The sequence below is a fragment of the Austrofundulus limnaeus genome, unplaced genomic scaffold (genome assembly GCF_001266775.1).
Source record: "Austrofundulus limnaeus strain Quisiro unplaced genomic scaffold, Austrofundulus_limnaeus-1.0 Scaffold732, whole genome shotgun sequence".
Lineage (NCBI taxonomy): Eukaryota > Metazoa > Chordata > Actinopteri > Cyprinodontiformes > Rivulidae > Austrofundulus > Austrofundulus limnaeus.
Window position 1 is genome coordinate 64,867 of NW_013953134.1, and position 15,046 is coordinate 79,912.

The window sequence follows — 15,046 nt, forward strand, 5'->3', positions numbered from 1 at the left end:
ATCTTACTGATTTTTATAATTCATAAGCGGATTTGTGCTTTCTAAAATTAAAATGCAGTACCGCTAATAACTAATTATCTACCAGTCATCATTATCTTGAACAGCGGAAGGTATGGCTGTCAATGAATCACAACACACGTGATCTATCCAACAGCACCCCTCCGAGATAAACACACTTATTGGGAAGGTATACAACCTTGATGACTGTTGCTTTTGGCCATGGTTCTGATTTCCCACAATGCTTTGTGTCTGCTTACATAGCAGGAAGGCAATGTTTAGAACTCCCTGTCCCAGCAAAAACAGTTAACGTTTGTAATCCATACTAAAATTTTGTCTGTATTGATTTATTTTACTTTACAATCGGAGCTCCTTTTTAAAAAAAAAAGTTTAAACGCTGGAGCTTAATACTTGACGTAATTGGTCGAAGCAGTCGGCCAATGGGGTTAGACTGACATCTAGTGGTCAACTGGAGCAACTACATGAAAAACTTTAAAATCCAAGCTCTTATTTTGAAGGGAAGATAGTTTCCTGTACTCCGTGGTTTTGTTTCCCATCACAAATCAAATCCGCCATGTACCCAGAATGCATCGCTTCAGTTTTCCAATAAACAGTTTTAAAATAACTTTATTTATGCTTTTTTAATGAAAAACCTACAACAAACAAAAGAAAAAGACAAAGAAGCAGCCGAACTAGCAATCCTCAACAACTTTTTAATTTTTACACCAGGAGCCAAAGGTCTGTTTCAGGAAATCACATCCCCAGCAATCGGCGGTTGTAGGATTAGGCTGTACAAGCGTTCATGCACCGCTAGTTAGCAGTGTTGTGCATATATTGTACATGAATTGAACTTGCGCTTTTAAATTAGCTTCCGCTAGTTTTTCTATGGCATAAGCGTTTTTGAATATGCGGACCTAAATATTTTTTTACGCACTTTAGAAATTGCGGAGCTAATTTTTGGATTAGCGCTGCCCACCACTGGTTATCTCCATTCACCTTCTTTTTTTCTTTCAAGCAGTGATTCATCAGAATCATTGCCTTTCCTCCATTTACCAGTGAATTATATGTGAGCTGCAACCCCACTTTCACTCCCATTTCCTTTCTAATCCCGTCCCATTAGCAGCTCCTGCTGTGGCCTTTACCCCCTGAGAGGCTCGTACGGTTGATAGAGGAGCTGGTAGCGTTAATAGAAGGCCAGCTGCCCGCAAGATCCCTGGCACAAAATCATTGCTCCCTGCTTTTTAAAAGCTTTGCTGTGTAAATGGACCAAAGTGTCTAAGATGATGCATGGGTCCCCGTGCCAGGTTGTCAGGGCCGATAATGATGTTACTGTGTTGGCAAGCAGAGCAGCTCGACCACAGCTAAACGGCTGGAAACGGGGGCTGACCAACAGAGACCAAACTGTATCTGGCCTTCGATTTAATGAAGATGCGAAGCTATCAAGGCTCCATTTTCTGGCAGATAAGGTAAAACGGATCGTATTGTGAATGCGTCTGGCTGTGCAGAATGGAATACAGGCTTCTGACGTTTATCCCAGATGGTGTGCGCACATCTCCACCGCATCAGTCTCTTTTACATTGTGACTGTTTTGTAATGCCTAGCAGGGGAGAGGAGAGGGAAGAGAAGCAATCAGTGGAATCCATTCAATTGAAGTATTGCTTCTTAAGGCTAGGTATGGCTTGGTTTTAAATTGGACAGCTGCATGCTTTTATTACACTTCGCACTGAAGGGTCTGAAACGACAGAGGGGGGGCAAAAAACATTTTGGCACAATGCTACAGTGCCTGGAACATCTGATCTTTAACGACTGCAGCACGTTTGTTTTATCGTCTTGTCAGAGCAGCACGGTGATTCTCTGTCTGTTCACAATGATCCCAAACATATCGAGGCATTCATTTACCAATGTAAGGGATAGTTATTTATGCAAATAACTTACCTTACACTTCTTATAACAAAGTTATAAGAGAAAATTTTACCAAGGTTTCTTCTCATTACTTTAATATTTGTCTGTGCAAAGTGAAGTGACACAATGAGGGAACTTAGACATGGTTCAAGTTGATTCATAAAGATTATGCAATCATTTATTTACACAATTGAACAAAATCATAAATTACACCTGATTGTGAGCTATTTATAACAAGCGTCTAAGTTAAAGTGAGATAAAACCCGCGTCCGAATTTCTTTTCACATTAAAACTCAGATTACTTATGTATAAACAGTAAAAGGTCAGTTCTGATGTTAAGACTAACTGTTTACCGGCACTTCACTTAGTTGTTGGCAAGGGTAAAGGGTAAAGGTAAAGGTAAGGAAATTAAAGGTTAGAATTAGTGTTTCTGTTTTAATTTTGAAAGTGTTTCAACCGGATTCAGCACGTCCTCCCTGAGCTCTCAGCTTCAAGTTGACACGTCACCCACCGAACACGTCAGCGTTACCTGGAGATGTCTGCTTAAGAACCCCTGGTCTGGCTGTCTCACCGACGACCCTTCAGGAAGCTTGTCCAGAAATGGTCCTTAGTGGAAAGGTGTCTTTCAGGTGACTTTAGTCCGCTTAAGCCGGGCCAGAGAGATTCCAGCTGTGGTCCGGTCGTCTTTCAAAATAAAAGTCTCCCCCCCAGGGAGTTTAAAAACACTTGAGAGACGGGTGTCTCTAGGTGGACATGAAGCGGCTTGCCTCTGTCCTGGACTTCAGGCCACCCTATTTAGCTGAATGGGTGAAGCCTGAGGCCCCGCTGTTTCTCCGGGGAGAACAGCTCCGTCCTGCTGCTTCGGCTTCAGCAAGAAGACTCTTTCTGCCTGTGTCTCAAGGCGTACGTGTTAGTCAGTCAGAGTGGACTGATAAGGAAAGTCAGAAAGGAAAAGAAGAGATAAGGGAGTTTTGCCAGCTGTAAGTGAAGGTCACTTCCCTGCTGTTTAAACAGACATTATATCTTCTCTGCTTCTTTTCAGACTGTAAGAAATCACTGTAACATTTATCATGATTAGTTAAACCTTCTGCTTTAAATAATCATCTGAACTTGTGTTCATATAAATGTAAGATTTTCTTAAGAAAACTCAAAATTATATTACTGATGTTTCAGTAAAAATAAAACAGTGATTTATAAAACACAATGAAACATGAAAAACATGGTGATGATTTTTCTGTGATTCATTCATTCTATTTTAGGCACGATAAAATAATAGAAGTGATTCTATATTCTTTGTGACATGTCATTATTATGATTAACAAATGCTTTAAACATTTTAGTTAAACAACCAATGAATCATGAACAGAACCGATTGTTTCTGYTTAATATCTGATTAAGAGAACTGAAGTCCTCGTATAGGTTGAAATGACCCGTCATGGCCTAAAATAAGAGTTCAGCATTCCTGCCAGTTCTCAGGCCTGTGCGAGACCTGCTTTGAGGCTGGAACTCCTGTTTCTTCACTCGAGGTGACCCCTACACCAAACACGTGGCATTTATTTCCATGTTGGTACTTAAATTTTCTTTTCCTTTTTTGTTTCAGCCCAGTCATTTAAAGAGTTCTCCCAGCTGCTGAACACGGTTGAAGAGGAAAGAAGACGTTTGGTAAGATTGCAAAGCATGACAGAGATTGCTGCAGCTCTTGTGTCACTTTATTGAAAAGACAGTTTTATAATGTTGTAAATATAAAAAAGCACATGTTGCTTAATATAGCTATCTTTTTAATATATATGCTGTGTATAGAGTCTGAATGAAATGTTTGTGCTACAATTCTGACATTTTTTCTTTTGAAATTCGGCTAACCAGTCAAGAAAAACCGCTCAGCTGTAGTTGCAGAAGGTAATGCCGTTAACTTTGTCTTTAATGCTAATGATTCTTCAAGTTCAAATCACATAAACATGTTTTTATAATCTAAACAGTAACAAGTCCTGTTTATAATATAGCTGGTAGAGATATTTGAATTATTATTAGCATTAAGAGATGAGGAGTGATCTGGATCTTGTCGAGCCATTAGCCGTTTGATTTTGAATGAGTTACGTTTATGATGTGTTTTGTCCCTTTCCCACTTAGCTGCTGTCCTCCACCCCTCTGCCTGTTTTTAGTGAAAAAGCAAAGGAGGAGCAATTGTTTCTGTTTAAGGAGGAAAAATCAAATATTACGAGGAGTAAAAAAAGACAACTACAAACTTTACTCTCCGCAACTCGATTCTTGTTTTCCGTCGTAAGGTTCAAAACATCATGTCCTATTGACCTCACTATCCTGTATAGCAGTGTTTTTCAACTCTGGTCCTTAAGGCCCACTGCCCTGCATGTTTTAGAGGTCTCCCTGCTTTGACACACCTGATTCAGGGAACTGCAGTTCATCAAAAGCCTGCTAATTAGTTACCAACTGAAATCAGCTGTGTTAAAGCAGGGAAACATCTAAAACACACAGGGCAGTGTGCCTTGAGGACCTGGGTTGAAAAACACTGCTGTACAGGGATGCACCAACAGGATAATTTCAGCCGATATCGATATCAGATATTATTATTGGTGTTATGGCCGATAACCAATATTTACCGATATTACACAAACACACAAATTAATTAGATACATATATGCTAGGGGTGTAATGATACAGAAAGTTCCTGATTCGGTTCGTTTTGATACTTTAGTGTCCGATGCCCTCCTTAATTTGTAATTTATTGAAATAAATTATGAACCTTTGTTTAATTTCAAAAGTACAGTTTTTAAATTAAAGTTTCTCAGTGGATCTGTGCTTGACAATGCAGCCTAAGTGGAGTAGTCAAACACAGATCCACTGATCCTTCAACACAGAACACCGTCAGAAGACAAGCTGATAAAATAAATGTTAAAAATCTGTATTGTTAGATACATAGTGTGTATTGAACCTAAAGTGCTTCGATACAGATACATGTATGGTTGCACCTCTAATGTATATACAAACATACCCATGCCTTTTTTTTTTGATTCTGTAAAGAACTGACCAGACCTCTGACATGGCTCTACTTCAGTTATTCCTGACTGTGCAGCATCACTAACACTATCATGATAAAACAGATTCCACTCAACCAACCATTTCCTCTCCCAAAACAGAAAAACAAAGCTAAAAAGTGAGAAATCAATATCGGATGTTAATATCAGCCCAGTTTTACTTATCCGACTGATACCGATTTTCTAAATAAAATGACTAAAATCTCAAAATCTCTCTTCTCTTTGAGTTTTTGAAGATGTATGATGGCGTCTTGAATTGTGTTGACTCTAGTTAGGTTGTAGATTTACAGCCAGTAATTACTTTCTATCAGACAGTTGTTTTTGTGTGGCGACCGTTTTGAATGGGTTGGTCAAATTTTAATCAGTTGTAGATGTCGACCCAGTCATTACTTCCCAAAAGTTTTGTTAAAGTCTTTTCAATGATTCATAAGATTTTCTTTGAACGGTTCAGACAACCGAACACACACTTACAAAACATTGCATTTTGCAGCAGGTGATAATTAATCTCAACATGAATGCAGCAGAGAAGCTTTATCAAACCCTATTAAGGCCCTTTTTTTATTCTGATGGATTTGTGAGCGTAGCTGATTTTAATGCATTTGTTATTGTTTATTGTGTCAGACAGAAAGTGACGGCTGTAGTTCTGGTTGGCTGGTCTAAAGGTCAGAAAACAAACCTCCAACAAGGCTGAGTGTCTAAAGACAAACCAGGCATGACGTAAAGGCCAAGGGCGAAGGAGGTGGAGGGTATGTCTCAGTGGGTGTCTGCGGGAGGCAGAATTACTCCCCCAACTCTTAACTTCCTGAAACCCCTCACACCATCATATGCAAAACACAGACAATTTTTTTCCTGGCTTTCAAATATGACAAATATATCATCTATTTCTATACAGTATAACTACTTTTTCAAGTTTATGACATTTTTGAGGATTTATTTCTGTCTTTTCTTTCAGCAAACCAAACAGAAAATATTTTAGAATGTGTAAGTTCTACTTTGTATGAACTTTAGTCACCTTATTCAGCTTTGGGAACGAGCTGAAATATATAAAAAAAAAAGATTTACTCCTAAACCCCACAAAGTGGTACAAAGTCACAGTAGTTAAATATTTGCAGTACAAAGGAACAGGGAGTGCCTCACATATCATCGCTCCACTTTTACATTATCTTATTAAGTTTTCTTTGTTTTATCACACAGATGTAAAAAAACTTCATTTTTAACTTACTTTTAGGTTCTTGACTTTGAAAACTAAATAATACAACTTTTAGTTTAAAACTTTGGCTGCGGGAGTTCTGTCACTTTGAGTTCCGGTTTTTATTTGTTTTCCTCTTATTTGTTCATGACCGTAGTTTAATCCTTTGAGAAGAACTTGTTTTTGATTAGTCGTCCGTCCTGGACTGTGCTTGAAGTCAAAGTCAAGAGCAGATTTAAAGGTCCAGCAGTCGTTGAAGGGATGCATATTGCCCACCACTTGTCAAGCTACAGATTTGGATTCAGGTTGTTATTGCACCAAGTTTTAGCTCAATATACATAAAACTGACAAATTAAATGAGGTTCCCTGTAAAAGTTTATCAGTTGCAGATGCAATAGTCTGTTTCAGCCACTGGTTATTGGAATATTTTACTAACAGACAGACACACAATCACAGACAGGGGTGATAAGGGCTGTTGCCTTTGGCTGTGGGTGATAATAACCACTTCTGTAAAAGTGCTTCACGCTCACGTTTGATTTATGAAAGATGAAAAGGTGAGGATAATAAAAAAAACTAAAATTGTTCTGTGGAAGCTGTTGAGAGCATTTACCAAACAAAAACCAGAGTTTAGATGCATGTCATTATTGTAAACAAGTGTTTTTGTTGCTCAGTGTGCAGAGCTCTGACTTTGTTTTTATGACGTTTTGAGAATGTAATGCTTCTGCTTTTAAATGCAGTTTTTTTTATACGTAACAGAAGTTCTGCTGCTGCAGAAACAAAGAAGTTGCAAACTATTAGGTTAAATGTTTGTTGTTGTTTATGCCTCAAACAACACTTTGTGTGCTTTATGTTGTGAGTCATCTGACGCCTGTCACAAGTAATCAGGGCAGACTTAAGGATGCCTGGATTTTTTTTTTCTTCGAGTCCGTGTCACAAAGGAGAATTACAAAGCCACGTCAGAGATGCGGCTGGCACAAAGTGGCAGCGGAGGTTCACAGCTTTATGTGTTAACAGCTCTTCTGTACGCACGGCTAACGGAGGCAAAGGAGGGAGATAGAGATGCATTGAGGCTTCTGTTTGCTGGGTTTTATTTTAAACTATCTTGTTTGAAAGAGAGCAAGAAACAAAAAAGAAATCTAGTCGAGATGCAAGGAGTGGCTGAATGGAAGAGGAGGATTTAAATGAAACCACACCAGAGGAAGCAGAAAACCGTGCAACGACAACAAAATGCATGATTGCAAAGTAATTGAAAAGTTAAAAAAAATAAAAAATAAAACTTAATAGATGAAAACATCTTTGACTCCCAGAAGCTTTAGGACGCAGTACTTCATCGGTGATAGATGTGAAAGTGTAAAAATCTATTCATAGCACTCACACTCCCCCTCGTCTCTCTTTGCTTTAAAAGAATCCTCTTTGCATCATCCTTTTTTTAACACTTCACCTTGCAGTCTGAATCTCATCAGATGTCTGGAATTTGTGAGATACGCCGCTCTGATCTCTGCTCTCTGATCCTAATGTTGGTGATGCTGGAAGATTTTTTTTTTAATTTTACTTTTCTGCTCACACACAGTTTAAATCTCTGAAGATTCAACTGCCAGCAATTTGCCATATGTAAACTTATTACTTTGATTCACCTTAATATAAAAAAATTATTAGTTTTACAACAACATTATTATGGGGTTGTAAGAAATCGTATCACTATTTGCAGCTGAAGTATGCACAGGAGTCATATTCAGATTTAAGCTTGAATATTTAATTAGACATGTAGAGTTTAACACACTCAGATCTCGACCATCTCAAGTCATCAGAAAATGCCTCAAGTGACATGTAAACATGCAAACCCCCCAGCTTCATAACATAGTCAAGTCCCACCCCGAATATGATGTCGTAGCAAACCAGGAAGTCAGAAAATACTAACAAATAAAAACAAAATAAAAACAAATAAAACTAAATAGAGTTGATTCTGTTTAAAGAAAATGGTTACAATTGTTCCCAAAGTATAAAATATAGGTGCATCTAAAATCAATTTCGTCTGTCACAAAATATCCTTCATGCTTTTATCAACTGACGGTGAAGGAAAAGCCGTAGTGATGTTTTTTAGGGCTGTGTATTGGCAAAAATGTGGCGATACGATACATATCATGACACAGGGGTCGTGATACGATATATCATGATATATTGCGAAACCGTAAGCAAGCTAAACATATTGCAAAATATTGCCATTTCTTGTCCAAAAATTCTATTTTAAAAAATGCAGTATACGGTATGTATTCTATTTATTTCCTATTTCTTATTTCATTCATGTTTTTAATTGTTAGTCCAAATGTGCCATTAAATAGTTTAACATTATATTTATGGCAACTTTTAGATTTTAATATTAAGTTATTATAACAATATGGTGACCCAACACACTAACAACATCTTGTGCTAAAGTTCAGTAAACTGATGACAGGAAGCTGCTGCACACAGTCTGTGTTGTCGGCTCTCACCGGGCACCTTAAGGGGGTTGCACAATTACCCCAGTTATTTTAATGTACTGTGTTTCATATGGTCGATGCATTTGGCCACTTCATTACCATCCATCGTGGACCCCCTGAGCTTGGAGCACTAGATAAATACCTGCCTCCCTGCCTTCCATAACGAGACTCTTCAATTTGGCTTAAAATATGGACATTCTGGCTAATAAGAGACTGTTGGCAACCTTACCTCAGCTTAGAAGGCAGCCTGTTGGTCTAATCCGCTCAGCGACAGCCATCGATATACTGTATGATGGAAATTTTTTACCTACAATGCTATTATTTGAACTACTGTTATACTCTCTGACTCCTCAGGAGTGGAAGAGACAAATGTCTGTCTGACTGCTAACAACTAGTGGTTGGAGGCTAAACTACAACATAAAGATGAACCATTGGCATGAAAGTTGACATTTTAAACCTTAATTAAAAATCAATACAGGGTTTTAGAGAATCGATACAGTATTGGAAATGAAATATCGTGATATTTCAGTGTATCGATATTTTGTTACACCCCAACTAATAATTTGGTTTACATTCTCAACTGCATACGTTTTGGAGTCAGCTTGATTCAAGATGGCCGCCCGAAAACAATCTTAGCAAACACATCTCATACTCAGATCTGTTTAAACTATGCCATAAACTATTGGAATCAATAGTTTGTTAGCTAAATATTTCATGAATCACTGGTTAAAATTAAATATTTTTCTTTTTCAATGTTTACTAGATGGATGTTTAATTGTTATTTCTCAACATAACGAAATCTTAGTCTCTGCTTTTTATTTTGAACTGATAATATCCCTTTTTATCTTCCCCATCCCTGAAAACAGAGCACTGCTGGTGAATCATGTGACCTGGGGAGGCGGAAAACTGTCACTGATGATGCTTTTCAGGCTGCAGCAGGTCCTGCCCTCATTTTGAAGCTCATTTATAGAGAAACAGCTTGCTTCTATTAGGTTTATTGATTGTTTGGCACGTTGCCGAGACCACAAGTAACACCAGATATCTTTCTTATCCTCGTTTTCCAAAACTTGCTCACTCCCTCACGCCTCTCACAGCAGTGCCATGTTGGCGTAACATTAGGTTTGGAATAAATTATTAAAAATGTTTGGTCATACAGTTAGGCCAAAGCAAACATTGTTCCTACATTTAAACTGCATTAAAACACCAGTTTTCCCACCGTACCAGTTAATGTTTCCATTAAATTGATGGTTGAGGAAACTTAGAGGGACAGCTTGGGTTTGTGAAAATGGCTATTAGACCTACGGAGAGGAATTGAGAATAACTTTCATTGGTGACCTGAGAATTGGCTCTAACCTGGTAAATTACCACATTCAGTCTCTGTATATGACAACAATTTTTTTGTGTGTGTGGCCTTGTTTTTTCTATATTGTGGGGCCCAGTTTTATGGAAAATACAGCCTCGTGGGGACCGGATTCTCTTGGGCCCCACAACTTCGGAGTCTGATTTCGGGTGAGGGGGTTGGGTTTAGGACCAAGGTGTGAATTGAGTTTAGGTTAGTTTTAGGGTCAGGTAAGGTACCTGTGAGGTTAGCTTTAGGGTTGGTGGTCAGGGTTAGGATTAGGATTTAAAATTACTAAAAAAAATGAATGGAAGTCAATGGACGGGCCCTACAAGGATATAAAACACCAATGCCAGGTCCCCCTGGGTCCAAATGCAAATTATGGGTATGGGGATATGTTTAGGACCAAGATTTAGGTTAGTTTTAGGGTCAGGTACCTGTGAGGTTAATTTAAGAGTATATGGTCAGGGTTAGGCTATAAAGTCAAAAAAAATGAATGGAAGTCAATGGAAGTTCCCCACAGGGTTCAAGAACAAACGTGTGTGTGTGTGTGTGTGTGTGTGTGTGTGTGTGTGTGTGTGTGTGTGTGTGTGTGTGTGTGTGTGTGTGTGTTATGAACCACTGGACAAATAAAAAAGTTTCAGGAAGTCATCATCTACTCCTTGTTTCTCAACAAATGTAAAGAATCTTCGATTGGTATTCTACAAGCATTAAAAACAGATTTGGGAGAAACTATTGGTCGAAGAGTGGTCAGAGGTCAAAGGCACTCTGGTTCAAACTCAATCTGCCACCATAAACTCCAAATTCTTACAGTACAAATGGCTTACTAGGCAATATATCACTCCTGTTAGACTACAACACTTTAACCCTAATAACCATTACACATGCATTAAATGCACTTACCAGAAAGGGTCTTTATTTCATTGTATATGGGGTTGACTGTGATTAGTCGAATGATTTTTAATGAGGTTCTTTTAAATCCTAAAATGTGCATCTTAAATATCTATCCTGAAGACTTTATCTCAAAAAATTTAAGATCCCTACTTAATGTTTGGTTTTTGGAAGCTAAACGCTGTACTGCATCCTCATGGAAGAAAGAGACATTTTGTGGGATTTCACAATAGATTAAAGAAATGACTTCTTACTCTGCCCTCGAGAACATCAGCTTAAATTTTGGGCAATCTGGGATGTCTTTTACACTTGGCTTGTCCAAAGTGATATCCAACTAGACATGGAAAGAGGACCTGTCATGAGGTCATTTGGCAAAACAAACTGGTCTTTCTGTTAGTTGGACTGTTGGTGCTGCTTTTTTTTGTCTGGGGGTATATTTATTATGTAAATGAGTGGGCATGTTCTTTTGCTCTTGCTAAAAATCAATAGAAATAGGTTTAAACAAAAAATAAATTTGTCATTGGATGTTTATCTCCCACTGATTAATGTTTGAGGTCAACCCCATTTAAGATGGCCATCACATCTAATTAAAATTAGCCATCAATTCATTTCCACTTAATCCGTAACAATGTAAAGTCCAAAATGAAAGTTATGTGATTCTTTAAAAACATTTATTTCCTTTTTTTTTCATAATAGCTTTTTGTAATTAAAATCTTTAGCTTTAAGGAACTGAACTTGAAAAGAAGCAGCTTCTCTTAGAACATTTTTCTGCTGTGTAAAAGTGAAAAATTCAAAGAAAGGAAGAACAACAAGAACCTGCTGTTTCTTAAGGCAAGACGGATTTAAACTACTGTTGAACTGACCAGAAATTGGCCTCCTTTGGTAAATCACACAGGCGTGGATAATGGCTCCTTTGAGGATACAAATAATGTATATTTTTAGCTGATAAATATTTCATTGCTTTTTTTTTTTCAAAAAGATGTTTGTGGTGGCAGTTTAATCATTTAAGTTCAGGAGGGAAAAATACAGAACAGATTTTTTTTATTATTACTTACATTATATTTCACCATTAGTAAAAGAAAAAAACACGAGTCGCTTTGGTTTAAAGCAAATCTATGTATATTTGGCTCTGTGAGGCTGAATGTTGAGGTTTTAACAGCAAGAAGTAAAGAAAAGAATAAACTTTGGAGAATGTGTTTGTTGAAAGACATTTATACATTTTGAAAGTAAAGGGTGAACTTTAAACCATCTTTGTACGCTGCTTTCTGACAGCTGTATCACTGCGGTATCTTATGACATTTTCAAATATCAGACACGTATCATACTGGGCTAAAGAAAAACATGGAAAAATCAGAAATGACAGTTTAAACGCTCAAAGTACAGCTTGCTTCATCGCAATGGAGCTGTTGTACGTGCATAATCAGCTCATTCAAACTGTTTGGTCAAACTTTGAAAGATACAAGTTCACACAACCCACATTCAGAAAAAAAGTTGAGACCTCTAGTAAAAGTGCAAAAATATGCTTATTTCAAAATGCCATCCCCATTTTTGTAATTGAGGTTGTACATCTGAGTACCACACACTAAACTTTTATTTTGTAAAATCAAAGCTTTTCTTTTTAAATTGAGAAGTCTTCAGAAATCTTCCAGGCTCACGCTATCACCATGTGTGGAGAGAAGTGCAGAGGATGAGAAGGCTTCATGATGGTCTTTGTGTAATTGGACAGCAGTAGGGCTGCAGAACTTAATTAGTTCAGCTCAAGCCAACACATGTTCACCTAATCTACGATATCTTTCCTAACGGGGAAGTTAATATCCTCAAAACATGAAAAATTGTCAGATATGGCAGTTGAGACTTGACTCTCTGCTATAGTTAAACCACATTTGCTGGCAGATGGTGTTTTAATTTCGGAGGTTTGTTATGTCTAATTTATTACAGCAGAAAGATGTGCCAGTTGTGGCCACACACTGGCAGAAGAAGTGGGTGTAACTTTCAGAAACAGTTCCTCAAGTAAACCAGAGACTCCTGGATTTTACTCACTTCCGTTTTACATCTGGTGTGAATCTTCTAAGACAAAGTGATAAAAAAAATCACTAAAACCCTTTTCACACAGAGGAAAAAGCTGCCCGTTGCAAATAAAACCCCTGTGGCGTGTTAATTGACACACTGTATACGGTGTTTGAGCTGCATGAAAGGCCTTCATACTTGTTTCCAAATTTCTGCAGTCTCCTTGAGCGTGAAGTCTTTTTATTGTCTAGCAGCTTGGCAGGTAGCCAGGCCGAAAATCTTTTTGCTCTCTTCTTTGTCCGCTGTGATTGGCTTGCCAGCTACCCAGGTGTGTTACTCCGGCTGAAAACTTCCCAAACTTCTGTCTTTTTCAAAAAAAAAGAAAGAAAAAGATTCTCGCCGTAATTCCCCCGTTGATCACCCTTTCAAGCAGCATAAAAAGGAGTGAAAGTGGTCGGGGTTCTGCATGGTTTGAGAAGGTTCAGCACCGCTGAGCGTGGATGGCATTTAGGGGTGGAAGGGCAGTGCCCAGATGATGTGGCTTTTGGAGGGATGATCAAATCCCCCTGGGAGAGAGTCTGTTCTGGCTGCAGAGGAAACCAGCCCGAGCTTTCCTGTTGTTGTTGTTGTTGTTGTTGTTGTTTTTGTTTGTAGATGGGAGCTCTTTTTTTATCTGTTCAATGTGTACTTAAAAACAAGACTTGTGTATAGTAAAATGTTGAGATCTTTATAGGAAGTCAGATGTGGTGTGGAGTTAATAATAGGAACAACGACTGGGATTTTTGTGGAAAACAAACTTTTCATTTGCTGGTATCTAATATCAGTTTAAAATGGAACAAATGAAACTGAAATTAAATATAAAAAACATAAAATATCAATACTTTCTGCTGGTCTGATCAAGTCCTAAACCTACCACTTACCCGGAATTTTTTTTAAAGAAATAAATAAAGTCCTAAAAAATAATAATCATTTGTAGTAAGGCTGTAGTTCTGAAGAATTGTTCTTTTAGTGTAAAAATGATTTTATAAAACAGCTCCTTGTCACAGGTTTGGAAAAAAAAATGGTCAAAATGAAGAAACGGTCATAAACAAACACATTAGAGAGAAGAACATGTGGTAACAATGGTAGTGATAAAAAAGATAAACAGGAAGTGTCTGTTTGCCGAAAGGAGGAAAATGTTTTCTCTTCTTTATGTTTAAAGTGATACAATCTATCAGGAAAAGCATAATAACCAGTTTATAGCCATCTGTAAGATCAGGAGCATTCATCAGACTTGTGTCATTGCTGTCCAGTAATAAATGTAAGAAAAGTCCTACAGTGCAGCAAGTGCTGAGATTTGAGTTTTCCTTTGGTTTAGATTTTCTTTAAACAAAATTACGCATCTTTTATCAAATTTGTCACAAGGCTAAAACCATATCTGTGCCTGTGGTGCTGCTTTTTTCTCAGGGTTTACCAGGACAGTAAGTCAGCTGTGTTGGCACCTTGTGTGCTGGCCGGTGAAATGTGGAATGTCCCGCTGACCCTGAAACACCGCAGGGAGATAAAGGCACTCATTGTTCTAAGCCATGTTATCTTGTCTAGTAAAGTTTGAACAAGGTTTGAATGAACATTATCCAACTTTTCTGCCGCTGCATTAAACCTGTGTGCGTCAGTCAATCATTGATCCGTATGTATACTGAACTTTAAAATCACAAACTATCTATAAATGGCTCAGTCATTAACACTGCTGGTAACGGCTGAGCATTATTGCCAACACATAACTTCAACTTCAAGCACTGATTCTTTTTGATTAAAACTTTTGGCTTCACTGTTGCAGTCAACTCTGTCTGCCCGCCTGTTAGAAAAATATCTCCTGAACCAGTAGACAGAGTTTAGTGTCTTTATTCAATACAAAAATGGCAACAACTCAACACTGGCAGTGGTGGGCAGCGCTAGTCCAAAAATTAGCTCCGCAATTTCTAAAGTGCTTATGAAAATATTTAGGTCCGCAACTTCAAAAGCGCTTATGCCATAGAAAAACTAGCGGAAGCTCATTTTAAATCGCAAGTTCAATTTGACACTTACTAGCTGGCAACAATTCATGTACAATATATGCACAACACTGCCAAATAGCGGTGTATGAACCCTTGTACAGCTCAGTCCTACAACTGCCGATTGCTGGGGATGTGATTTCCTGAAACAGACCTTTAGCTCC

General features: G+C 38.0%; 1 protein-coding gene across 4 annotated transcripts in view; it reads left to right on the forward strand.

Annotated features, from left to right (window-relative positions):
• The window catches only part of LOC106532215 (rho GTPase-activating protein 42), a 109,301-nt gene that overhangs the window by 37,316 nt on the left and 56,939 nt on the right, over positions 1-15,046 (forward strand). For all 4 annotated transcript variants that reach the window (XM_014028237.1, XM_014028238.1, XM_014028239.1 and 1 more), the window contains exon 3: positions 3,500-3,561. In XM_014028237.1, the coding sequence (XP_013883691.1) occupies positions 3,500-3,561 (62 nt within the window). The remainder of the gene's footprint in view (positions 1-3,499; positions 3,562-15,046) is intronic.